Source organism: Anguilla rostrata, chromosome 10 (genome assembly GCF_018555375.3).
Source record: "Anguilla rostrata isolate EN2019 chromosome 10, ASM1855537v3, whole genome shotgun sequence".
Taxonomy (NCBI): domain Eukaryota; kingdom Metazoa; phylum Chordata; class Actinopteri; order Anguilliformes; family Anguillidae; genus Anguilla; species Anguilla rostrata.
In genome coordinates this window covers 8,297,304-8,323,306 of record NC_057942.1, presented here as the reverse complement: position 1 = coordinate 8,323,306, position 26,003 = coordinate 8,297,304, and the positions used below count along the sequence as shown (strand labels likewise).

The 26,003-nt window shown below is 45.7% G+C and overlaps 1 protein-coding gene across 1 annotated transcript in view; it reads right to left on the bottom strand.

The window, feature by feature from the left end:
• Positions 1 to 24,289, bottom strand: part of ebf2 (EBF transcription factor 2) — a 43,780-nt gene extending 19,491 nt beyond the window's left edge. The window contains exons 1-6 of the mRNA XM_064353792.1: positions 23,237 to 24,289; positions 18,245 to 18,401; positions 15,048 to 15,111; positions 13,200 to 13,255; positions 13,036 to 13,109; positions 10,666 to 10,734 (exon numbers count right to left, since the gene is read on the bottom strand). Of these exons, the coding sequence (XP_064209862.1) occupies positions 10,666 to 10,734; positions 13,036 to 13,109; positions 13,200 to 13,255; positions 15,048 to 15,111; positions 18,245 to 18,401; positions 23,237 to 23,370 (554 nt within the window). The 5' untranslated portion in view covers positions 23,371 to 24,289. The remainder of the gene's footprint in view (positions 1 to 10,665; positions 10,735 to 13,035; positions 13,110 to 13,199; positions 13,256 to 15,047; positions 15,112 to 18,244; positions 18,402 to 23,236) is intronic.
• Between the last annotated feature and the right edge of the window lie 1,714 nt (positions 24,290 to 26,003).

Sequence of the window (26,003 nt, the reverse complement as noted above, 5' to 3'; positions counted from 1 at the left end):
AGAACGAAGGAACGTGAGAAGGAGGAATAAAGAATAAGCAAGAGTTACAGGAAGAAAAGGAACAATGTGAGCAGATGGAAAGAGGAGGGGAGAGAGAGAGGAAGAGAGAGAGAGAGGGAGCAGACAGAGAGAGAGAGAGAGGGAGAGGGAGGGTGGTGGGGGAGCTATGGACGTGTGAAGTGATGGGTATGGAATCACTCACGGGCCCAAAGTGCTGTAATTTACTGTCCGTGCCTAATCCACAGCAAATGTCCACAGGCCAGGGAAGGAGGGAAGGAGAGATGGGGAGTAGGAGGAGGAGGGGGGGGAGGTGGATGGTGGGATGGGGGCGGGGTGGGGGGGGGGGGGCAGGGTGGGATGTCGGGGGCTCAGCAGGCCTGCTGGGAGGCTGTCAGCGGCCACAGCCCCCCCATGCCCTCCGCCCTGACAGATTCATCAGGACATTTAGTCAGAAACGAGAGAGGGAGAGAGAGAGGAGAGGGAGAGAAAGAGAGAGGGAAAGAGAGAAAGACAGAGAGAGAGAGGGAGAGATAATGCACAAAGGAATTGGTACACACATTCACAATGTACAGTATTCAGTTCTGAGTCAAATACTGATTCAAAATACTTTAACCCTTTAGCGTTGCACACAAAGTCACATATGCAGACTTTTCTTTTGTTGCATTGTTTTGGTGATATTCACCATTGTATCCGTTAACTGTGTCACTATACAGCAAGAGGTCATTTGTATGGTGCTGTTCGGTTTCTGCATAATTAGAAAAAAACAAATAAACAGCTTTAAAAAAAACTGTGCTGTTGAGAATGAAAAACAGGGCAAAGCTATCACAGGTTCTGTTTAAGACATAAACTTAAGAACCTTACTGCCAAGACGCACAGGCCCGCACAGCAAATAAATAACATTCTTATTATTTTATTGCGCCAGATCCCTAATGGCCGCAATTCACACGCCCGCATTCCCAGAAGGCAGTGCGAGCGGCGAGGGGGCGACAGAGGAAATAAAATGGCGACGTGTAACCGGGCCCGCACGGGAAAGGGATTCCTTCCAGAAGATTCCTGACTGGCAGACAAACAAACAAACAAGCAGGCTGCCAGCAGGGACAGGGGATCGCCGGGGGCGTCATTAAGCCATTAGGGAAATTTAAGACCCCTTCAAGGAAAAGATTGACCCCTCCCCTCCCTCCCCCCCCCCCCCCCCCCGCCAAACTGCCCCACCCCTACACTATACACACCATCGTCTGAGCCAAAGAAAACAAATGCTTAGTGTTAGTAAAACCAACACACACACACACACACACTCACACACGCACAGGGGGGCGGGCTATCCCACCCCCCAGCCCAATTACATTAGGGTACAATTACGCCCCATTAAAGTTCAGCAAAGTATACGTGTGATTTACGTGATTGCCATTATGTGTTAACAGAGCTGAGCTGGTCCAGGAAAAGAGAAGGCGCCTTGGCCACTGTTCTGTTTTCCTCTGTGATTTTCCAGTGAAAGAACTTCTGCACACTCAGCCGGGCGATGAGCAGACCGCGCCCTCCCTTCTGAGGAGCGAGCGCCTGTACCTGCGAACACGCGGCTTCTGGCTAAACGCGCTGAGATTTGTGTGTGAAAGGTCAACAGCCCTATGCTCAGGGGATGAATGAATTGATCCCCTAACGATGTGTGATGTCACTGCCTACGACAGGCGCGCGCGCACATAACTTCACTACCCATAGTCCTTTTCTCCATCTACTGATTACATTGACAAACTGACCAATGACATCTGCCTGACAGAGTCACATCATTATAAGAATCTCAGTACACACACACACACACACACACCACCTCCCTGCCCGCCAGAACATCCTTCTGTCACTCACTTAATCTCTGCTGAAGGTGAAACCTATTAGAGAGAGAGAGCAGACAAATGGGCTGGTCTTCCTGCATGGAAAGGAAGTCTCTCTCCCGCTCACGGTAGCACAACGTTTCCCCCAAAAATCCATTAATGTACCCCTGGCCTTTCCCCAAACGCTCCCCCAACACTTCCACAACTATGCTCCAACGGTTTCAGCAACAGGAAGTGCTGAGGGAGGCATAGTTTTCAGCTACAGATACGACCGCTCCCCCACCCCCCTCTAAAATCCGAAACTCCCCCCAATCTCCCCCCCCCCACCCCCCACCCCCGTTCCCTCACATTAGCCCTATTTGCAGTCCGTTTCCATTTCCTGAGAAAACATTTCTCCACCGCTCTGTGTTTCCGATGGCCCCCTCCACACACTCTCCTAAAGAAAACAACCCAAATCCAATGGGGGGAGGGGGGGAGGGCCCAGCCCAACACTCAACGTGGACCAGAACCGTACTCTAATAGCCAACTGAATATATATAATGGTAAAATGTGTGGTGTAACACACACATTGGATCTTTTCTGCACTCCCACCCAACATTTCAGTGTGGATCACTGTGGATTTGGATGCATGTTGGTGTTGAAGCAAAATTCAGATTTTTTCACTTAAATTTTTGCTAGCTTTGTTGATATAATATCTGTTCCTTGTTGCCGTGATTGATGACCCACATATCCAGAGAGCACCTGGATACGTATGAATGACAGAACATACAGTTTGTTCATCTCTTTACTATTGAGCATTATTAATCTGTTGTTAATAATAATAATAATAATAATTTACCACTTCTCTCGAAAATACAAATATCCATTATTTGCATAAGAAGTGAACTTGCAGAAGCAGTTCTGTCTCCTACTTTCTGCTTTCTCTCTCTTTTTTCCCTTCCCATCTCTCTGTCTCTCTCCCTCTCTTATTCCTCATGGGGAAAAGATAACACCACCCCCCCTCCAGCAAACCCCCCTCCCCCATTGAAACACACGGCTGAGCGCTGTAGTCCCCATACCCGCTGATTTCCCAGCCTCTGGAATCTTTAATTCTACCCGGCGACAGGGGAACAAGTGTCCCCCAGTGAGGCTCTCAGTGTGACAGGAAGTCCAAAGGGAGCGTCCAGGAGCAGCCACAGCTGGGGTGGGGAGGGTGACAGGGTTTCTGTGCATGTGTGTGTACCGGTGTGTGTGCGTGTGTGTGTGGGTGTGTGAGTCTGTCAGTGTGTGTGTGCGTGTGTGTGTGCGTGTGTGTATGTGCGTGCGTGTGTGTGTGTGTGTGTGTGTGTGTGAGGCTGTCAGTGTGCGTGTGCGTGTGTGTGTGTGTGTGTGTGTGTGTTGCGTGTGTGTGTGTGTGTGTAGGTGTGTGTTGATGTGTATGTATGTGTGTGTGTGCGTGTGTGTGTGTGTGTTTAGGTGTGTGTGTGCGTGTGTGTGTGTATGTGTGTGTGTGTGTGTGTGTGTGTAGGTGTGTTGTGTGTGTGTGTGTATTGATGTGTATGTATGTGTGTGTGTGTGCGTGTGCGTGTGCGTGTGTGTGTATGTGTGTGTGTGTGTGTGTGTGTGTGTGTGTGTGTGTGTGTGTGTGTGTGTGTGTGCTCAGTCTGGTTGCATGTCAGCCATGGTCCGTTGCCTGTCTCCAGCAGACTGCTGAAACGTAGCGAGGCTCACCCGTCTGCCTCAGCCTGGTCTCTCTCTCACCTGTACCTGCAGCGCCTGCACGGCTACAGCTGGCACCGCTAACCCTGCCAATCCGGCCACCAGCGCAGTCGCAACCAGACACGCCCCCCCCCCGGGCCCAGCACAACTGGGACTACAGCATCGCTATAGCAACGTCAAACCGACGCGTCTCAACATTACGCTCAGGCGGCCACCCTCGCGCTAATTGCGATGGACTCGTTTTTTTTTTTGCAAACGAGGTCGGCCTGTTTGGGGCCGCGGCGAGCGAGAGTGAGCTGGCGGAGATCGCCGTGTCACGCCATCGATCTGCGTAAGTCACCTCCCCCCCGCCCCCCCCCGCCACCCCCCCCCCCCCCCCCACTCGGCTACCACATGCCAGCGCCGCAGGATGACCCCCCGCTAACGCTGAAGAATAACGCTCCGGGGCTGCTGATGCAGAAAGGTTTGCTACGGGAAAGAGGGTGTCAATGAGGCCTTAAACAGGACCCCCTAAAGGGGAAAGTCCTGTCTGCACCGTGCTGCCGGGAGGCCGAGGAATCGCAGCTCTGGAGCGTCACAGGTAGACGAGTCAGGGGACCCACGTGATGCACGGATAAAAAAACCAAAAAAAACCCCACCGGAACGGGGGCCGTCTAACCCGAATGAGGCTGAGAGCAGAGAGAGTCGGGGGGGGAGAGAGAGAGCGTGCGGACGTCCTCCAAGGTGAGGATAGGTTCGGTCGCTGCTGACTATACGTCTGGGAAAGAGGAAGGAATTCGAACTCTGACACCGCTCAGAAAAAAAAAATGGCTGTTGCTTACATTTTTTTTTTTTTTTTTTTGCCGATTGCTTTGCGCGCTTTTCCAAAAAAAATTCCTTCTCCCTGTGTGTTCTCCAGGGTTCCTTGGGAAGGGGATAAACCGCGTTCTCCTCCATTTATATCACAATGAGAGGCCAGCGCCTTTGTGGAGAGGGCAGGGAAACAGCAACCGACGGCCACAAAACCTTCAGCTGCTGAGAAAATGCAGTGCATGCTGGGTATTTGCACAAACATACTGTACTTTAAAACTGAGAGCAACATAACGATAAGGGCACAGAGCCAGATATGTCCAAATGAGAAACGATAATGACAGGTACGCGGTCCAATACCGAGACAGGGAGATCGGTGGTTCACAGAGAAACATCTGCTGATACATAGGCATTCTGATACAAATGGGTATATTCAAATATAATGTGCAGACAGATCTAAATCTGAAGCCTATGAAGAAGAGGCCTGCATGGACAGACAGAGACAAATGCTGTCTGTAGAGTTTAAATGCGCAGCCTAACTGTACAGTTTGAATGTGCAGAAACACTGAGAAATACCTGGACAAAAACTTAAAATGCTTTTTACACTTTTTGTTGCTATTTAAAAAATAATAATAATAATAACAATTTAATGTTCTTTAAATTGTGTGCATTCAATTAATATTTGTCCTTAACTTTTTATCAAAAGACAAGGCAAGTGAATTTTGGCAATTGTTACATTCTTCATATTATGTCTCTGAAACAACAAAAAATCTTCATGTTTGATTTTAACTGCAAAAGTATCGATGCATGATGTTGCTTAAATGCAAGCAGGTGTCTTGGAGTCACGAGAAAACCAATAACATTTTCTCTGAAAGCAAACATCAGCTAAACCAGTCAGTGTAGAACAACCCTAATATTTTTCAGTGGTAAAACTCAGTGTTTAAAGAGTTATAAACGCACAGCCAGAACACAGCTCTGCAGTTTGGTTATAGGGATCCTTTAAAGGGACTTCCCAACAGAACTGTCAGCGCTGTGTCCCTTTACGTTACTCACTGGTCTCAGAACCCAGAGCAATCAATGAAATCTGCGGCGTGAGATTAAAAGTAATAGATTCCTCTCTGTCCAGCTTACTATCTCAAAGAAAAGCAATAGCCACAGAACACTAATTACATCGACAGAAGTGACAGGAAGTGCACAGACAGCGCACTGTATATCTTACGCTGCTTCTGAACATCTTGCCGTTCAAATTCTTACAATTTCTTTCGCGGCCACTGACGACTATTTAGAGAATGCTGATTGGCGAATAAAATGGGCGAATAGATCCCAAATTTGGGGAGGCAGCAGCCATGCCTCTCATCCGCCCCCAAATATCCCGTCCCCAGGGTTCTGTTTCAGCGAAATGCTCCTCGTTTTAAGGGGAAGGGAAAGGCCATATTGACGCGATTGGAAAATTTTGATCGATTATTCTCCTTGTTAAAAAGGTGGCCATGCAAACACGATCAATTAGTGAGATAGCGCACGTCATTGATTTCCTTACCCCCCGCTACTCTTTCCATGGATTCTTCTTTCCTCTTCGTCTGTCTATATATTGATCCACGAAAGGTAATTGGCACTCATAACCCCCGCTGCCCCCTCCCCAACCAACCCCCCCCCCCCAAAATCCTAAATCGTCACCCCCACCCTGGTGCTGTATAACGATGATTCATGGGTTCCCAATCAACATGCAAACACGCAAACAGTCAAAAGTCTCAGAGATTTTACAAAGCATCTGAGATATTACTGTTATTATCCTTCTACCTCAAAATAACCAAGAGTAGGATCACACAGGAATTCACAGAACCCTGGGTCTATGATTCAATAGTTCTGGTAAAAACATATTACCTGCATTATAGTGGTCTCTAACAAAACATAAGAAAATTGGTCACCACACACAGAAACACGTATAAGAATGCTCAGCAAGCATAGACCTCACATAAGCCATGCTGCATACACAAAATCAACACAATACTGTTTAACTTGAGAAGACGGTCATATCAATAAATCCATGTAATGTAGGATTGAATGTAAATAACTGAGACAACAAAAGCACTTAACGCATATATTTTGGGGAGATTCATCAATGTGTTATTTGTAATTCTTCTCTTCTGTACTTTTTAACTAGCATTCATGGTTTAACTGTTTCTGTACTTGGTGTGGAATCCTGGAACAGCAAAACTCAAATTTTCCAAAAAAGGAAGTTATCTGGATTGAAGTTACATAGTTTTATACTACATAAAAGCAGAAACTCTCATTCTAGTGCTGTTGTCCAAATTCTTTTCCAAAGGAAGCCCTCTAGTCCTCATCATAAATATTATTTAAGTCCATAATTCATCTTTTTCCCTTTGGAAGATTCATTTCTTTCATGCATGCAGTACAAGTGTTTTATAAACCAGTTTTATTGTCTTCTACCCAACCATTGCATATCCAATTGAAGTGGTACAGGCAAGAAGCACAACCTCTCAAGTTGATGGGGGATTCGCTGCCTATGCAAGGTTTAATGGGAAATCTTAACGTCAACCAGTCCTAGAGCCTCATCACCTCCAATAGCCAGCCAAGAGCCGAGACTCATTTATTTATCAATTCCTTTAACGGGGACAATGTACAACTTACAAGTCAAGTATTAGCAGAGTTTAGCCATTGAGCTAATTAGCTAGCGCGTTTCCATCTGTTGTCCCAGTGACTATGATAAACTGACCGCGATAGCATGCAGCGAGGAGAGCCATTCAAGAGAGCATACAGCAGGGGGACAATGGCAACACAAGACAATGCTGATAGCAACGGCGACCGGGGGTGATATTTCTTGGGGAGCCCTGCTGTTGCCCATGTCCTGGCGTAGGGTAGACCCCCACAATGACGCCCCCCCCCCACCTCACAGCCCCCCACCCCATTCTCTCCAAATGGATCATATGTAATCCCCTCTCTCTTCTTTATATATAAGCAGGATTAAGGGGAAGAGCGAGGCTGAGGTGTGGAGGGCGGGGGGGCGCATGGACCGGACTGAGGGGGATGGGGGGCAAAGGGGGGGGGGTAAGGGGGCAGGGGAGGGGGGTTAAGCCCCAGCAATATGGGAGGCAGATTAAGAAGAGAAAGGAAGGAGAGCCCGGGGAATTGGGAAACCCCTTGTGTTTGTGAGGTGTTCTAATGACATCGTCTAATTATTTCAATATTAGATGGCGAAAGGGGTGGGGGTGGGGGGGGGGTGAACTGAGAGAAAAATTGAGAGCGTGCGTGTGGGGGAAAGAGGGAAGGGCAGATACATGGCTCTGGTACTCTGCTTATTGGCCGTGATCAAATGCGGAATGAAAAATTAAAATTCTAAATTCTATGAAGGACGGAATGAAACCATTGTAAAAAGGCTGATGGGGAGCAGAGGGTTGATGAAGGAGCAGATAAAGGATGGGAAACAGAATGACGCGGATGGACAGAAGAGGAGAAGAATGAATGAGAGAGGGAGGGAGCGAGGGGGGAGGAGGGAGGGGGGTGGGTCTTCGGCCTGCTGCATGTTAATTGGAGAACAGGTGTTGGAGCTGGAAGCAGGAGGCTGATTGCACTCACACAAACGGGGCTGACTCACCCCGCTGTAGACACATGAATAATTTAGGTTTGGAGCAGCGACCGGGGGGGAAAGGTCAGGGAAAGGGTCATACACAGTCACACACGCACACACACAAATACACACAGATACACACACACATTCACTGACTCACACACACACACCGATACACACATACACATTCACAGACTCACACACACAGATACACACATACACATTCACAGACTCACACACACACACACACACAGATACACACACACACATTCACAGACTCACAAATACACACACACATACACACATTAACAACCTCACACACACACACACACACACACACATCATTGTTCAGTAAAAAAAAAACCCAAAAAAAACAACATACATACATGCTCACCTGAACACACCCACACATCAACACAAGCAGGCAATCCCACTGAACATAAAGAAGGGCCTGGATTCAGATTAGCATGCAGGGCCCTCCGTGTTCATGTCTCTTCCATTCTCCCAGCGAATAAACGCGGCGGAATCTGCAGCACAGCCACAGCGATGCGCAGAAAGACGCCGTGCGGCTAGGCTAGGACCCGGGCGGCCACAAACCCCTCGTGCTGACCTACCCGCTAATCAAAAATTACCAAGCCGCTAATGCGGGTCCCAGCGGAGCGCGGTCCCTGCCCCCCGGAGGGGGAGAAACCTGGACGGCTGCAGGGATCACAGCCTCGCGATTAGAAGGGCGGGTCAAAGATGCCTTTTAATCCCGGCCTCTCGACACAAAGAGGGCAGCTATTAGCCAGCCTGGGCCAGAAAGCAGTGAAACAGATCCTTCGTATTACAAACGCCTCCGAGCAACTTATGAATGCCGCCTTCTTCTTCTTTTTTGGTGAAATGGAGGGATGTGAGAAAGGGAGCATGGGGGGGTGGGTGGGGGGTGGGGGGTGGGGGGGGTCATTGGGAAAGTAAATCGCTAAATGAGAAAAACAGCTGGGTGGAGGAATTCTGGGAAAAGTCAAAAGACAACTTTTTTCCCATTATCAGAAAACTATCTTCAGAGATCCTCAGAGACGCACTGTCAACAGCCAGCCAGCGTGACCAGAAGAGAGGGAAGAGAGGAAGAGCAGGAGAGAGAGAGAGAGAAAGAGAGTGAGCCCATAGGGGATAGAAAGAGAGAGTGAGAAACCAAGAAACTGGAAAAAGGGGATGGGTTGAAAGAGAGAATTTAAATGGTCACAGCAAATCAGAGAAAATGTTTGCTTTTCCTCAGCTGATAGTAGCCAAATGCACGCCTAACTCACTGTGAGCTTAGCGATTAGCACGAAATACCCCGGCAAGTGTACCGTTCTCTCTGCAAGGACCAGGAAGTGTACTTTCTCACTCCTTTCTTCAGATGAAAAACAGTAAACATAGGCGGCACAACTTGGGGAACCATCAAGATTTTGGACTACAGTCCTTCTGAATGCGCTCCAGCTCCCATTTCCAACAGTCACGGAACAGTCTGGGATGCTGGAACAAGACGGACTTCAAAATTCCACCGTTCCGCTGCCTTTCCGGGCGTGACACTCAGCGCCTAGCGTGCGGCTGAGGCGTTTGGGAGACAGCCCGTCCCAGGGGCACCAGATTCCCCCAGGGTCCGGGGTCGCAGCTCACTGCTTCCTAAACTACAGGCTGAGACCCACCGGCGGGTCCTGAGAGGGGTGTAGGTTAGTCTTGAGATGTGGAGAAAAAGACGACTTACAGAACATCAGAGACTGTCCATAGTCACCAACAACAGTAAAATAAAACCAGTCAAAAGCAATCAAAACCACACAAGATGATATTTCTTCCTCGAAGAGGCAACCTATATTCAGCCATAGACAATTTCAGGCTTCAATGTTCGGGAAAGAGGAAGTGTGCAAGTTGCCGGAGTGTGTGTGCCTGTGTGTGTGTGCGAGTGTGAGCAACCACAGTGCACAGAAACAGAGTTTGTAAATCACAAATTCAGCACTGTCCATTACCAGCCTCCTCATGTCATGTGATTGGGGGGCAGGGAGGCTAATATATGGCATGCACCAAGAAAGAGTTATGGCGATGGACTGTAGCCACCTCTAGCGCTAGCAGCACTGGTTAGCTGAAGGCATCTGACAGAGGTGTTGGCTAACGGGGGGGGGGGGGGGGCAGCTGTACAGGCCTATGGGCCCACGAGCCACAGACCCGCTCCAGAAAACCCGCAAACCCTACTCCCTCCCTTCCTCCCACCCTCCCCCCCTCGCTCCTCTTCTCCTCCTCTTCCTCGTGCCCCCCATAACCCTCCCTCTCACGCCAGGGCCCCCGTCTCTACGGGCAAATAAACGCGTCCGGCTGATTTGTGTGATCCCGTCGCCGAGCGATGCCGCTTCGGGTTTTATGCCTCGCTCTGCCAGCCCTTTTCTTTTCTTTTCCTTTTTTTCCCTCTCTTTTTCACCAGGCATTTACAGCGAGACGTTTAGCACACGCTCTTTTCCACGGCTGCTTGGATACGCACACACACACACACACACACACACACACACACACACACACACACACACACACACACACACACACACACACATAAAGGTCCGGGGAACAAGTCGAGCCCGTGCCAAGGAGTACTACATGTTTGCTCATCAGCGATTGGGCATCAGAGTGAATTTGAGAAGGGGTGTCAGAGTGGGCCAGGACAAGGGTAGAGTGGAGCAGGACAGGGGTGGAGTGGGGCAGGACCCGGGTGGAGTGGGGCGGGGCAGGGCAGGGGTGGAGGGGGCGGGGTCTTACCTGTCGATGATGACCGGGTCCGAGGGGGTCTCGTTACGGTTGCCACAGCTCTTCTTCTCACAACAGCGGCTGCAGACAAACACAGCAAACACCGCGGTCAGTCAGACCCGCCATAATGACCACATGATCAGTGAAAACCCGCCATAATGACCTCACGGTCAGTCAAACCCGCCATAATGACCTCACGGTCAGTCAAACCCGCCATAATGACCTCACGGTCAGTGAAAACCCGCCATAATGACCACATGATCAGTGAAAACCCGCCATAATGACCACATGATCAGTGAAAACTCGCCATAATGACCACATGATCAGTCAAAACCCGCCATAATGACCTCACGGTCAGTGAAAACCCGCCATAATGACCACACCGCCAGCCAAACCTGCCAGAACAACCGCGCGGTCAGCGAAACCCGCTACAACTACCGCAAACGTTCCCCGTGTGGACTGAGCGGTCAGGCAGAGCGACAGCAGTGTGCCGGCTCAGATCCCGCGGTCTCGGGGGTGGGGGGCGGGGGGTTACAGACTGACCCACAGACCTGCTGCCACAGGCGCTACAAAGGCTGAGAGAAAACAAAAAAGAAAATACAAAAACAGGGGAAGGGAGGGAGAGAAAGAAAGGAAGACTACAACAACAGAGCACGAGGACAGAAAAAGAAAAAAAGAAAAAAGAGAGAGAGACAGAGAAAGAGAGGCGAGAGGGAGCATTCAAACGCAAAAAGGCCAGCCAAGCAATCTGTCACTTTGATTTTGTAATCAAACTACCCCCCTTTTCTCCTGCCTGGTCCTACCTCACACACACACACACACACACACACACGTTTCTAGTCTTGTGTATGGAGAATGAGCCCCCCCCTCCTTCATCGCTGCATAACAAAAGTACCCCAACCCCAAGCCATCTGCCACCCCTACACCTCCACTCACCCTTCCTATGTCCCAGCTTGGCCCCGCCCACGCCCCCCCCCCACTCCACCCCACCCCTCACCCCGCCTGTCTGACAGACTCACCCCCCAGCTGTGACGCTTGCCCTCTGTCTCCTCGTCTGTTATTAGCCAGCTGTGAGTCATCTGCTGGCTATACAATGGCAAATCCCAGCCACCCCCCCCCCCCTCCAAAGCTCAGGTCTCCACCCCCCCCCCAAAAAAAAAGCCTTGTCTCAACAGCCCAGCGTGCGCACTGTGACACGGCGGCAGTCAAAAGGGGGTACCCCCACACGCTTCATTTCACTAAAGTACCCCCCCCCCCCCAAAACAGACACACAGAAAGGACAGAAATGGCCCTGACACTCCACTCTTAATCTCTGTCCTTCTGTCTTTCTTTTTTCTTTTCCTTTTTGCCGCTACATCACAAGTACTAAAGCTCAAACTATTCAGATGAACTTTTCCAGCACACAAATTAGCATATGCTTTAACTAGCCAACTTTATTTTTCAGCACTCTCAATTTTCTACTATTCAAAGATGACGTTTATACTCCTTGAAAACACTTAAACTCTCCTTATAAAAAGCTTGACCTACTATGCATGTAATTAACAGCTGATAAACAGATGAATTGCAAGTAATTTTAAACAATTTTAATGGTATTAACCAGCCCTTCAGATATAATTTGAAAACACACCCTACAAACATCCAAATACTATTACCAGGTAACATTTTTGTGGTGAAAAGCCCAGCTACATTTGGTTGAAAAGTGAAAATTTTCTAGTCGACTTGAATGTAGCCAGGCTATATCCTGGTAAAAACCCTGAGCTATGTTGAGGGTTAACCAAGTCTATTTATGTCAAAATGTCTTTCAAAATAGATTTCCACCCCCCAGACGTCTAGAATCCGACTTCTGCTCCCTGGGTCCTGTCTGCGGTTTGAGAGCTCCTGTCATCCCGAAAGGCCGACCCAAGCGGTGTTGTTCCAGGGCAGGGGTGCGTAACCCCGGTCCCGGACAGAGCCGCAGGGTGCGTGCAGGCTTTTACTTTCACCCCAAAAATCAGCGACTGATTCAGAGCCAGGAAGGCAAGCGAGGGGAGTCCGACTGCGGAACCAGAAGCACTTTAATTGATCAACTAAGTGCTGAGTGATGACAAATCTGCGCGCCCTGCAGCCGTCCTGGACCAGGGTGTGGGACCCCAGATCCACACGGGCTCAGGAGGAGGGGGGGGTGTTGGAGGGGGGCAGATGGGGAGGAACAGCGGAGGATACATGGGGAGCCAGTGAAGTGGTGGAGAGGTGGAGAAACTGCACATATTTTCGGTCATCCTCCCATTTGAGAAGTTTTTTGTCTTACTGTAACATGGTGCGAAATTGATTCCAATTGTGCAAACAGACCCAAGTACAAGAAGATTTGAAATCTTTGTGTGTGTGTGTGTGTTCATGTCTCACCTGCACATAACTTCATGGGTGAGCAGGACCCTGCACATCTCTGGGTTTTTATTCTGACCTTCATAAGCGATGGGCTGAGAGAGAGAGAGAAAGAGACAGACATTTTAGTTTCAGTCCAGAAATCACAGGATAAACCACAAATCCCATAATTCAAGCGACCCTACCTGTTTTGTGACTGAGTCAATGAGTCGTGCGTACAGGTCCTGCTCTGTCCGCACTCCTGGACATACACACAAATAGAGAGAGAGAGAGACGGACGGAGTGAGAGAGAGACATTGAGCGTGAGAGGGAGAGGGAGAATACTTCAGATGTAAGCTCTCCACGTAACATGTAACCCCCCAGTCGGACGGTACGCATCTCAGCAATCAGGTATGTTCAAGCCTCATAAAATCCACCGCGCGTTTCACCGAGAACAGAAACGCGGTTCGATTTCTCTGTTCCGGCTAAGCGCTGACCCAAACCCGGGACCCGTCAACCGTGGCGTCTGACCGTGTGGGCCCTCGGTGACAAGGCCTCTGTTCTCTGGCCATTTAAAGAGCCACATCCTCGGGAGGAAGACCCACACCGAGCGCAGCTTTCCCCCAGCAGGCATGGGGAAGGCCTGGGAAGACAGCGCTCAGCACCTTCTGACTCCCGGTCCACACTTCATCCAGAAGGAGGACTGCGGGAGGAGGGAACTCGCTGAGGTCCTTAAACTCGCCGAAGGGATTAAAGCAAACGACGAAAGATTTCTCAGGATGAGTTGCGTCAGCACAGGTGGAAATTTAGTTGAAGGTAAATTCCAAAATGATATCAAAAAGCTTTTGCGTTGGGGTTATGCAGCGTCAGCGGGTCTACCTCCAGTCCTAGAGGGCCGCAGTGTCTGTGGGTTTAAGTAGACTCCAGCATTTCAACTTGACTTCCCTCCTCTCAACTTTAAGCAATTGATAAGCCTAGATGGGCTGAATGGCCTGACTAATCATTATATAGTGTTATTTCCTTATCTAATAAGTCCTTTTCTTTTTCCCCTCAGGAACCCTGATCTCCGATGAGTTAGAGAGGGCTTAGGGGAGCAGTCACAGGCCCTCTGACTGACTTGGGACTGATCTGAGATCAGTGTCATCAATGTGTGATGTGGCACGGGTGCGGTTTCGAAGGTGGCGACCCCCCTGAAACTTCGCTTTCCACGATCTGAACCGCACCACTGAAAAAGTGGCTCCTCAGAGAGTAACTCTGACCCCTGAGGTGTTTCCAAACCCAACGACACACTTCTCACGCAGCGCGTTCCTGTGCCCCCCCCCCCTCCCCGCGCCATCTTCACAGAGTGTAATTTTGAAAACATTCCCTTCATCAAAGTATCAATCGGGAGCCCTTTGATATCGCCGGAGGGGGTTAAGGGGGTGGCGGGGGGGCGGGGGTTGAACTGGTAGGAGAGGCTTTTATCTCCTCTCCCTTGGGTACGGCAGTCGTGCCGGTTGGGGTGCCGATTGGGGGGCTGGGGGGTCTGTGACTCCTGGGAGCTGAGGCTCCAGAGCTTGCGTCGTATCAGCGGAACACCACGGGGGGGGGGGCGTAACGAGTTTACCTCGCTTCCCTTAACGAGCACGACAAAAGCCGGCAGCGATTGGCTCCGGTTCGTCCCGGGTTGAAAGCACAGACGAGCGAGGTGGGTTAGACCCCAGCGGACGACCACGGAGAGCGAGAGGCAGCGAGTGTGTCTGAGGACAGAGGGGAGTCATGTGACCAGGTTACGTGGGACAGAAAGGCCCAGTCCTGGAAGGTCTTCAGATCAAATTTTTTATACTATTACTTTCTTTTCATTACGATCCACAATGTCGGTGTCAAACTCCAACTCTCCTCTGAAACTCCACCACGGGGTCTTGCCATGCTGCAGGTCTGTTCCAACATTGTTCTAAAGTTATTTTGGCTGATTCTAAGTAAGAAAAAACCGGAGAATAGCTGAACGGACAGGAAGTGCTGACGACAGGACAGACAGTGTGAGCGCGTGCGGAAGCCGGGAGCCAGCCACTCACCATTGCTGTACAGGAGCTGAAGTTTGTAATGAGTCCCGTTGTTTGTCTTCTCTCCTGTCTGTTCCTTGAGGGGAAAAAGCAAAGGGCCAATCACAGTCGAGCCAAACGCAGCTGAGCCAATCGCAGCGTCACAGGCAGTCACAGTTAAGCCAATGGCGGTGGAGCAGAGCGGCTCTAACCGTAATGAAGGAATGAATGAATGAATGTGGGGGGTCACAGAATCATTCTCTTGTTTGTTTAAGGCAGAGCAGTGGCTGTATAACAGGGACACTTGACCCTGCGGGGGCTGCAGTTCAGCCCGTTTAATGGCTCTCTTACCACAGTGTACACACTCAGGACAGGACAGAGCCAAGCTGCTCCAGGCAGGACAATGGAGCCCTAAACTGAGAGAGTAAACTCTGTGTTACTCTCACTAAGGCTCTAAGCTGTGTCTAACTGCGCATGCTCTGTGTTACTCTCACTAAGGCTCTAAGCTGTGTCTAACTGCGTATGCTCTGTGTTACTCTCACTAAGGCTCTAAGCTGTGTCTAACTGCGCATGCTCTGTGTTACTCTCACTAAGGCTCTAAGCTGTGTCTAACTGCGTATGCTCTGTGTTACTCTCACTAAGGCTCTAAGCTGTGTCTAACTGCGCATGCTCTGTGTTACTCTCACTAAGGCTCTAAGCTGTGTCTAACTGCGCATGCTCTGTGTTACTCTCACTAAGGCTCTAAGCTGTGTCTAACTGCGCATGCTCTGTGTTACTCTCACTAAGGCTCTAAGCTGTGTCTAACTGCGCATGCTCTGTGTTACTCTCACTAAGGCTCTAAGCTGTGTCTAACTGCGCATGCTCTGTGTTACTCTCACTAAGGCTCTAAGCTGTGTCTAACTGCGCATGCTCTGTGTTACTCTCACTAAGGCTCTAAGCTGTGCCTAACTGCGCATGCTCTGTGTTACTCTCACTAAGGCTCTAAGATGTGCCTAACTGCGCATGCTCTGTGTTACTCTCACTAAGGCTCTAAGCTGTGTCTAACTGCGCATGCTCTGTGTTACTCTCACTAAGGCTCTAAGCTGTGTCTAACTGCGTACACTATGTGTACGTGTGTGTGTGTTGCAGGTGTGTGAGGATGTGTGTGTGTTTCAGGTGCATGAGAGTGTGTGTGTGTGCGAGTGTTGCAGGTGTGTGAGGGTGTGTGCGTGTTGCAGGTGCGCTTATGTGAGTGTGTGTGTATGTGTTGCAGTTGCAAGTGCATGTGAGTGTATGTGTGTGTGTGTGTGTTGCAGTTGCAAGTGCATGTGTGTGTGTGTGTGTGTGTGTTGCAGGTGTGTGAGGGTGTGTGCGTGTTGCAGGTGCACTTATGTGAGTGTGTGTGTGTATGTGTTGCAGTTGCAAGTGCATGTGAGTGTGTGTGTGTGTGTGTTGCAGGTGTGTGAGGGTGTGTGTGTGTTGCAGGTGCATGTGAGTGTGTGTGTGTGTGTGTGAGTGTGTGTGTGTGTGTGTGTGTGTGTGTGTGTGTGTGTGTTGCAGGTGTGCGTTCAGGAGGATGTTCTTCAGAAGGGAAACAACCCTGGTGCTGAAAGAAGCTGAACACAGAAACCACCCCCCTGTCTTTCTCCCTCTCTTCTTCCATTCCTTTATACTTCAGGGTCCCCATCCTCCACTCCCCCTCCCTCCATCAGGGCCCCCATCCTCCACTCTCCCTCCCTCCATCAAGGCCCCCATCCTCCACTCTCCCTCCCTCCATCAAGGCCCCCATCCTCCACTCTCCCTCCCTCCATCAAGGTCCCCATCCTCCACTTTCCCTCCCTCTATCAGGGCCCCCATCCTCCACTCTCCCTCCCTCCATCAAGGCCCCCATCCTCCACTCTCCCTCCCTCCATCTCTCTAACTGGCCCCTGAGGAGATTCCCACCACAGCAACACAAATAGCTTCAGAGAGGCCGGAGAGAAGAGGATGAAAGAGAGAGAGATCGAACGACAGTGAGAGAGAGAGAGAGAGAGAGAGAGAGAGAGAGAGAGAGAGACTGAAAGTGTATCTGTAAGGAAGGATGAGGAGGACAGTGCCATGAATGAAATTCACGCAGGATGATAGGGTTGAGATCAATTCCATTTCAGTTCAGTCAGCTCAGGAAATGAATTGAAATTAAATTAATTAACTGAAACAAATCCTCATAGAATACTATGCATCAGTAATTTCTTTATTAACTTCATTAACTGTAAAAAAAAGAAGCTTATAGCATCTTCATGCGATCTTGTTTACTCTCTCCGTTCGATTCAGTTCACTCATGCTCTGTTGGCAGGACAATCAGACTGTTGCCAAAGCCTATGAAAAATGGTAACTGTGACGAAGAGTACCATCCACTATAAACATTTAATACGACATATTGACATGCTTCAATAATAATAATAATAATAATAATAATTTATTATTATTATTGTTGTTGTTGTTGTTGTTATTATTATTATTATTATTATTTATACATAAGGAATTTTGACCACAGTGGTTAGTTTCTGTATTATTATTTACATTAACGTGTGGTGTGGGAACTGTAGTTTTTGCGGGAACTGTAGTTCTTCTTGGCTCAGCACACTCCACTCTCCCACAGTGAATGAAGCAACATTTTCACATCCGCAGATGAACGCTCTGTGCTTTCCTCACAAGTGAAAACCTTTCCTGTTTTCTGGCACTAGCTCCTTAAGAGTTTTAAATACTGGACCAAAGGAACTCTCAGCTTTACCAGAAATTTCCCCGGTGACATCAAGCACCTCATTATCTGCTACATCTCTGTCTCCTTCTCTCCCTCTCTCCTCTCCATCTAACCATTCAAGCCTTCCTCTCAGCAAAGACGATTTGTTTCTGTCACTACGCAAGTACAGGAACTGTTTCACCCTTTTCTTGGACGTGATATTCAGTTCAGCAGAGTTGCGGTAGGAAAGAGAGCGATTCACCCAGAACACACAAGAAAATAAACCCAAATTCAAACTCAGACTCAAGTTGCCTTTTTTACGAGCAAAACAACTTGTTGCAGGGGTTACAGCTCCAAATCTGACACTGAAATGATTCTTCAGTGAAGGCATGGTGTGTCACGGTGCCAGAAATGTCCGATTCCCCAGACCAGCCCACACCGATAAAAAACACCAGCGCCTCCTTCGGCAGTTGGCAACAAAAAGTGAAGGAATGTGAGCAGCCTGGTATCAAAAGGAAGCAGAGAAGCTCACCTTCTCATGCTCCACAAAGTCCACGAAGGCCGTCCTCTCCACCTCCACTGGCTGCCCGTGTCTGTCATACAGAGCCAGGACAAAGTGGAAGAAGTTGGATTTCCGCAGGTTGGACGGGGGCTGCTTCTCAAAATGGGCCCGGGACAGGGCCACTCCACTGGGGAGAAAGAGGGAAGGGAGGGGGGGGGGGTCCTTTTTAAGGCTGCTACTATCAGCAATGCGAGACAACCTAATACACTAAGACAGTATCCAAGAACAGGGGCACAATGTGGGTGTAAGTGAAAGATAGAGAGATAGAGAGGGGCAGAGAGAGAGAGAGAGAGCAGAGTCAGAGAGAGAGAGAGAGAGGGAGAGACAGAGAGAGAGAGGGAGAGAGTTGGGAATTGAATGAAAGTGAGGAGATGTTGCATTCGATTACACAATTAATATTCTTATTGAGTCAAACACAGGCACTGTGTTCGCCGAGTTTTAGTCAGTGATCTTCAGCCGTTGTCATGCACTATGTAGTGAATACACCATCGAATGGACAGACCACAAGAAAAATGTATAAAGAGGGTGAAACTTTTACAGTTATCAAGAACTTGGCAAAGATTACAGCACTACAGAACTACTGTGACTTTTAACCGCAGATAACGTCATCAACAGTGTGATGAGCATGAGTGTGTTTCATAAACACAGCCTGTACCGTAAGCTAAACTTAAACTGCAAAAATAAATATATATCACTTTCACTTCTTTAAATGTATAATACATACATTTGTGATGTTCATTGTAGTTCATTGATTGAAAGTTTAAGTGGTTTAGGGTTTCTAATAATAATGACATGCAAAAAAAGAGCTGGCAAATTAACTTCATTTGTATATTGCTTCATTATATTCTAGTTAAAAGCCTACATATACTTTTTATATAGAATTTTAAAATGTGCTTCTTATATATATGTATACATATATATATATATTTTTTACATTTATATAATTTAAAGAGAAATATTTTACCACCTACAGTTGCTTAAAAACAATGAAATGTAGCCTACTGTGTAAAATAAAATAATTCTATGACCAGAAACTTTTTTTTATAGCCGAAATATTTAAGAATAATTTTAGCAGTCTATTTTAATACAAGACCGCAATGATTCAATGAAGCTGCGCTGTGATTTTCCTTTCATTTCGAAAGACGAATTTCATCTCGGTACTTTCTCGTTACGTTCTGCGTGTCACGCATCTGGAGGTCTATGGAACTGACGGAATACGTTGAGAAGGAACGGGGAAAGGGCAAAGCGCGCTGCGATTAAATTGAATCTGGACCTTGGTTTGACTTAAAGCTTAATTTGTGGAAGCCGGATTGCTTGTTCATTGCTTTGGAAGAACTTATTTCAAAGTCTATATTATCGTGCTGTATTTCTAGACTTAATTGAAAACAATTCACGAGATGATTAATGTTGAATTTACAAGTTTAACGAAAATGCATATATTAGGTTTATGCATATTGTGTTTAGTCAGTACAACAGAATAATATTAAGGTCTTACAATAAATAGGCTATACCACTTCTATGCTATTAAATTTTTTGACAAAAAAAATTGATTAATAAATAACAGGGCCAGCTAATTTCAGCAGCCTTCCCTGGCCGCAATTAGGATAAAATCAATGCAATAATTAACAACATAGATTTGTATGAGTAATATCGTTTAAATATGGCATCAAGTAAGTGTTTACTGATTTAACCTATAAAACTTCGGATCATTTATTGAAAATAGTGATACTACATTGTGTGATTTTTCCAGATGGCCATAAGAACACGACAAATCTCAAAACGGTTTACCCCTTTTCTTAAAGGTTTCGTTCAGGTAGGGTCTACTCTATATAGATTTGGAAGAGCATAACTTGTTTCTCTTGGAAATATTTCCCCTAGCGTTAAAATGTACCTTCTTAGGTCTGCCGAGAAATTGTGAATATTTGTCTGTTTCCAGAAAACTTGCAGCAATGAGTTGGTGGTTTATTTATTTATTTATTATACTCATTGGCTCGTATTTACACTAAGTGATTAGTTAATATAATATAGGCTAAACAACTCTACTGTTACCTTTGCGGGACAATTTTCAGGCATACACGGCTGATTAGTTCTGACGACGACAAAAGCATGAATTTCAATTAGTTATTTTGGATTTTGCAAGACCTGAGCATTCTGATAAAAGGTATACATTCATGTTGAGTAGTTAAGTAGTTAAAAATATAATGGCAATATGAACATTGTTGTGACCTGTATATAATAGGCCAACATAATAACTATTATGATATTATGTTCTAACTTTGTAAATGCAAAATGATCATGAGACCACCTCTACTCCTGCATAAGTTCTCGTGCTGTAGCTGTCCAGCTGCCAACAAGTTCGCGCTCCCTCTAACACGCACGTGCCCAACAGCATGTGTGGGCATTTTATTTACGCTGCTTATTAGGGTTCCCTGCAGTAAAAGTATAAAAAGACAGGGATTATTGTCGCTCAACGATCAAGGTGTAGGCCTATCGCGCTTTAATGATTAATGATTTAACGTGCGCGTTGAAGGGTTTAGCTTACATAACTGGTCAACATCATCGATCTCAATCCCTTTATCACACAGGTAATTTAACACAGTCTTGTTAGTACATAATCATGTTTCAGGTTGAATAGTTCGGAGAAAATTCGCGCGTATTTCTTTTACCCACAGAACAGGTATGCCTAAATAAATGTTTTTTATTATTATTTTTTATATAGTTACTGTTAGGTGTAAAGTTCAGGCTTATTACAGTTTTGGAAGTAGTCATTCTTTGCAATAATCTAAATGGGGGTGATAAAATAAAGCAAGTCGCTTTAAATTATGCATTAGACACCTTCTGCTCTTTTAAATGTAATGGAAAGCAAGTTCTATATTTTGCATTTTTACTGGTCTGGTAGTAAACATATATTTCCTTATGATAGTCCAGTTTATAACCACTCAAGTAAACACTGAAACGTCGTTTTGAATATTGATTTTGAGATAAAAAATTATAGGGCCTCAAGAAAGTTAGAACCTACCTTTGGAGAGTCATTTGATGGTGAGTTTTAATTAAGCAATTTATAACGGCACAAATACAGAAGCTACCTCAGCACATAGCGTGCACGGAGAGCATATTTTATTAGCAAGACAGATGTCATTCAATAATCTTAAATTTGAAAAAACATTTCATTTTCAAAACACGATTTAACAGCGTTTACATCGAAAAAAAATACAACTAAAAGCATAGAATCGCGTATAATATCAGAACTATCATAACGGTGTGGGCCTACCTCTTATTTACCAAGCAATATTATTAAGGAAAATTTGTCCTTGGAAATTAACTGATTGTTTATTCACGGACACAATCAACATTTATTCAGATGCTTTAAGTTTGCTTAAAACTTGTTTTTTAAAGTTGTATGGCCTAACACGTATTTATTTTTCTCAGATGACACAGAGAAACTAGCAAGGGGCAAAGTAACCACATTTTGATGACTAAACATACTCATGTAACCTAAAATATATCGACATATGTAACTGTTGGAATGTTCAGTCTGATTGCCTAGGATATTTTAGTTTGTAAATAATTATTCTCATTCTCATTGTCAGCCTAACTTTTTAAGTTTTACATTAATTGTGGGCCAGTAGCCCACGACATCAAACATAGCTTATCATTATAAGACTATTTATTATACATTAAGCAAATTCAAGGCAAAAGTATTCTATTGTTAAATTGTTGTACATTTAACTGAAGAGAATGCATCGGCGAATGGATGCTCTCTTGAAATTCCGACACGATTCTATACTAAGCAAAATATATTTATACAGCATAACCCAAAACAAATTAAAACGACTTTTGCATACGCGTCCCACATACATATAGGGTACAAGCTTGATTCCGTCTCAAGATAATATTATTCCGACCAGTCTTTCCGTGACAGAACGCTGTTTTGTTTCATTGTCGTGTTTTGTCTTATCCTTTTATGTGGCTCGTGACACAAGCACCTCCCGCTATTGACAGCGCGCAGCTCGGACACGCCGCGCGCTCAGCGTACACAAAGCACGGGCCGCTCACTGCTTTATTTATTTTCAAAATGTCAACTTTATTGCCAGAGCCACAGACTGTGACCTGTTGCTTTTAATTTCTGCGCTGCTTCTAAAAAGGCATTGTTCTCCCTGTATATGGGTTAATATTACGCGTTTAGCATCAAACGTAACGACGAAGCATGGAAAGTAGGCGATTGTATAATTCAACATTTTTGGTTTATAATACAATTGCTTAAAGAATATCCAAAATGCTCTCTTTTAAGCCCCATTTTAGCTGCGGGTGTAGATACGGTCCATCTGCCATCCCTGGGCCCTATGTTTGAATCATGCTTATTCGCCTTACATAAAACACTTAAATAAACCAGAACTTCGCGGTATGGTAGGTAAACACTGCATCAGATTTACAGAACAGTTTCACGTGCCTCATATGCCAACAAACGATACAGACAAGTTGTACTGTTAGCAGAAAAGATAATTACGATCAGCTGTCAGGTAGTAGCCGAAGTACATTAAATGAAGTGGGTAAAGGCCATGGTAAATATCTGATGTTTAAGTGGAAGCTGACCTTAAGAAATAGGATAGGTTCGAGGAAGGAAAAATCTAAACTGACACCCTTGTGACAATAACATTACGCTTACCCATCACAAATTGTCTGCAGCCTATGTAAGCCAGATAATTAATTAATAATCTCTAAGAGTGTATTGGTATAACAATCACAAAAAATTAAGTTCGTCAACTCTTCTCAGTACATTTTGAAGTTACTTCAGATATAATCTAAATTGCCTTTTTTGGCAATTACTTCATGGGTCCATCAAGTTACAAAAACAGACATTAAAATGGGCTGCAGATAGAAACGCAAAATAGGGCTATAGCCTACATATCACACACAATGTCTAACATCTAACGCTGGACTAGAATTCGGACTGTAGCCTACCTTTGCGCCGCGACGTTCGCATCCACAACTCCGACATTCCGTACCCAGGACCGGACAGACTCCATCTCCAAGCCAAGATGATTTTCTTTTATTCCGTTCACTTCTCTGATCAGTTGTTCTTGAATCCCGAACATTTAACTTACCAACACAACAATGCAGATTTTGCTACTTTGGTTCAAAAAGAGTGTGAATAAACAAAAGCAAATTGTTAATTAAATGCAATCTAAATAAAAATGTTGGCAGAACTGTGGATCCCAAAAAGTTCAGTGCTGTTGATTTCTGTTTTATACGAGCGCGAAGAAAAGGCTGTTGAATTTCTGAAATATCAGATCTGTCCAGAATCAGTAATTTTCTCCTGTTCGCCTTTAAAAGTTCTCCTGAAGTAAAAATATATGCAACTGATTTATCTTCCTTTGAGGTGTAGTCATTGTTAAACCAAAAAGTAGGAATGCGTCCAAATGTCGGTTCGACTGCTAACAAGGATCACCTGTTTTGTTGAAGACATACATGCATGCATACATTCATGCATACATACGTGTACACGTATGAAGACAGCACACACGCACACGTAAACTGTCCGGGAAAGAATCACTCGTACAAATTATAGTTCTTATACACATACATGCACACCCTTTCAGCTTATCCTGCAATGAACGAAGGTTCGTCGTGCCTTCTGGTCCAGGATCGAACGGACTGATAGACGAAAAACAGTTAACCGAATGCATGGACCAAGTGCTCCAAATGATGCTTTCAAGATCCTATACCATGAATGAGTTACCCAGACGGAGCTGGAGGAGGGGCTGGGAGCTGTATTCAGTACTGATCGTCCACGCGCCTCCTCTGATTGGTGTAAAAGCCAACGCTGGCAATACTTTTTGGCAGGCTTCATATACAGCTGTAGCCAATCGCTGTGTTGCGTGTCCAAACTTTTCGTTAGGTAATGGGGCACGCTCAGGTGTAAGACTGTGTAATGCAGATACAGATAACATAGACTCTACAGCTATTTAAAGTAAGACACGCTTTTTATTCAACTTGCACAGATAATAATAATGATAATAATAATAATAATAATATGATGATGATTCTCACAAAACCTTAGAACCATTTTTTAAATAATGTTATCAAAATCATTTAAAGTATTAAAATGTACTAAATGGAACAACAATTACTAACTTCATGAACTTGTTACAATTAAATTAAGCGTGTCAGAGAAAATCTTTTATTTTATGACCAGAAGGAAAAAACAGATGGGAAATTTGCTGAGCTCTTTTAAATCGTTCATTTTCTTAAGATGCTCAAAATTGAAAAATACAAATAAAAAAATACACAGAAACCTTAATTAACCTAAGTTACTGCATTATTTATTATTATTATTATTATTATTATTATTATTATTATTATTATTATTATCGCTGTTGTCGTTGTTGTTATTATCAGACTTATGCTATTATATGTCGTAGTAGTAGTAGTCAGCTAATGGTAGTAGTAGCAGTAGTTGCAGTAGTAGTAGTATAGTAGTAGCAGTAGAAGTAGCCTACTACTAGTTGTTCTGTTGTTCTTGTTGCAGGTAATTGTAAAATCGTAATATTTTGCACATAATATTAGATAAACTGATGCGGAGTTGGCATTTGGCAAGCTGCTAAGCAGTGGACGGAATTACTTTGATTTGGGAATGGAGAGAGCGTATGACAGATTCTAAGTTGTGCCCGTTCCTGCTATGCTTGGACAGCAGATAAAACGCTTGGTATGGTAACGAGGTTGGAGCTGACTAACAGGATAAAATGTGTCTTGCTGAGATGAGGACAATTCAGTAGCGATTCTGTTATTGATTTGAAAGTAGAGTCACGAAAGAGACGTAAGCGCACGCGTGCGCTCCCGACTGACGCGTATTCGTGGTTCCACGCTCGCTCCCTCTCCCTGCTCTTCTGTGAACAATGCCCATGATTGAAAGTCCTGATTCGGCTGAAAGGATGCCCCATATCAGTTTCAGGACTAACAATAGTAGCTCGGTTAGCCAATTAATCTTACCGCTACGCTCGCACTACTAAAACAACAGACAATATGGCACAAATCCGAGGCGCTTATAGATACGGTTTTGGACCTTAATGAGAGCCGTCTATTCGAACGACTAGGCAGTGCGAAAAATGTACATCATGATCAAGGCAATATTCCGGCAACAGTTGTAAAGTTAACAAGTAACATCGCATAGTTCCGTTCGTGGCTTTCTCTGTGAATCGACACAGTCGATTGCCACCATACAGCAGCTATCCATGGTGGGACTTCGATTTAAAGCTGTCTCGGTCGGTTTTTAAACTACTCATATCTTATTTCGGTCATTGGTTGTGAAAGACAGGGCACTGAAACACTAATAAGGAAGGGCCAATGTATTCATAAACACATACAAAAACACACAATATATTTGTAATAATATCACAACAATATTTTTGATACAATACACAGGCTATATGTTGCAGTGAGTTTGGAAATATCCTGCAAGCGTGTCACAAACAAGGCAAGGAGCGCTGTAGTCCCAGCCAGAACCATATTTGAACAGTTGCCATATGCCTCAGAGTTCGTGCGTAATATTAAGATTGCGTAAACAAAATCACAAGTTTCAAAACTTGATTACAGCAGCTGCGTGCACGAATGCTGCAGACAGGTAGGCCTATACGTGACAAAAGGGCTTGTATGAATTTCTACTCTTAACTTCTTTAACATTAATTTCTGTTTCTTTCTGTTTCTCCCCCGTTTTTTGAAAATGAAAGTT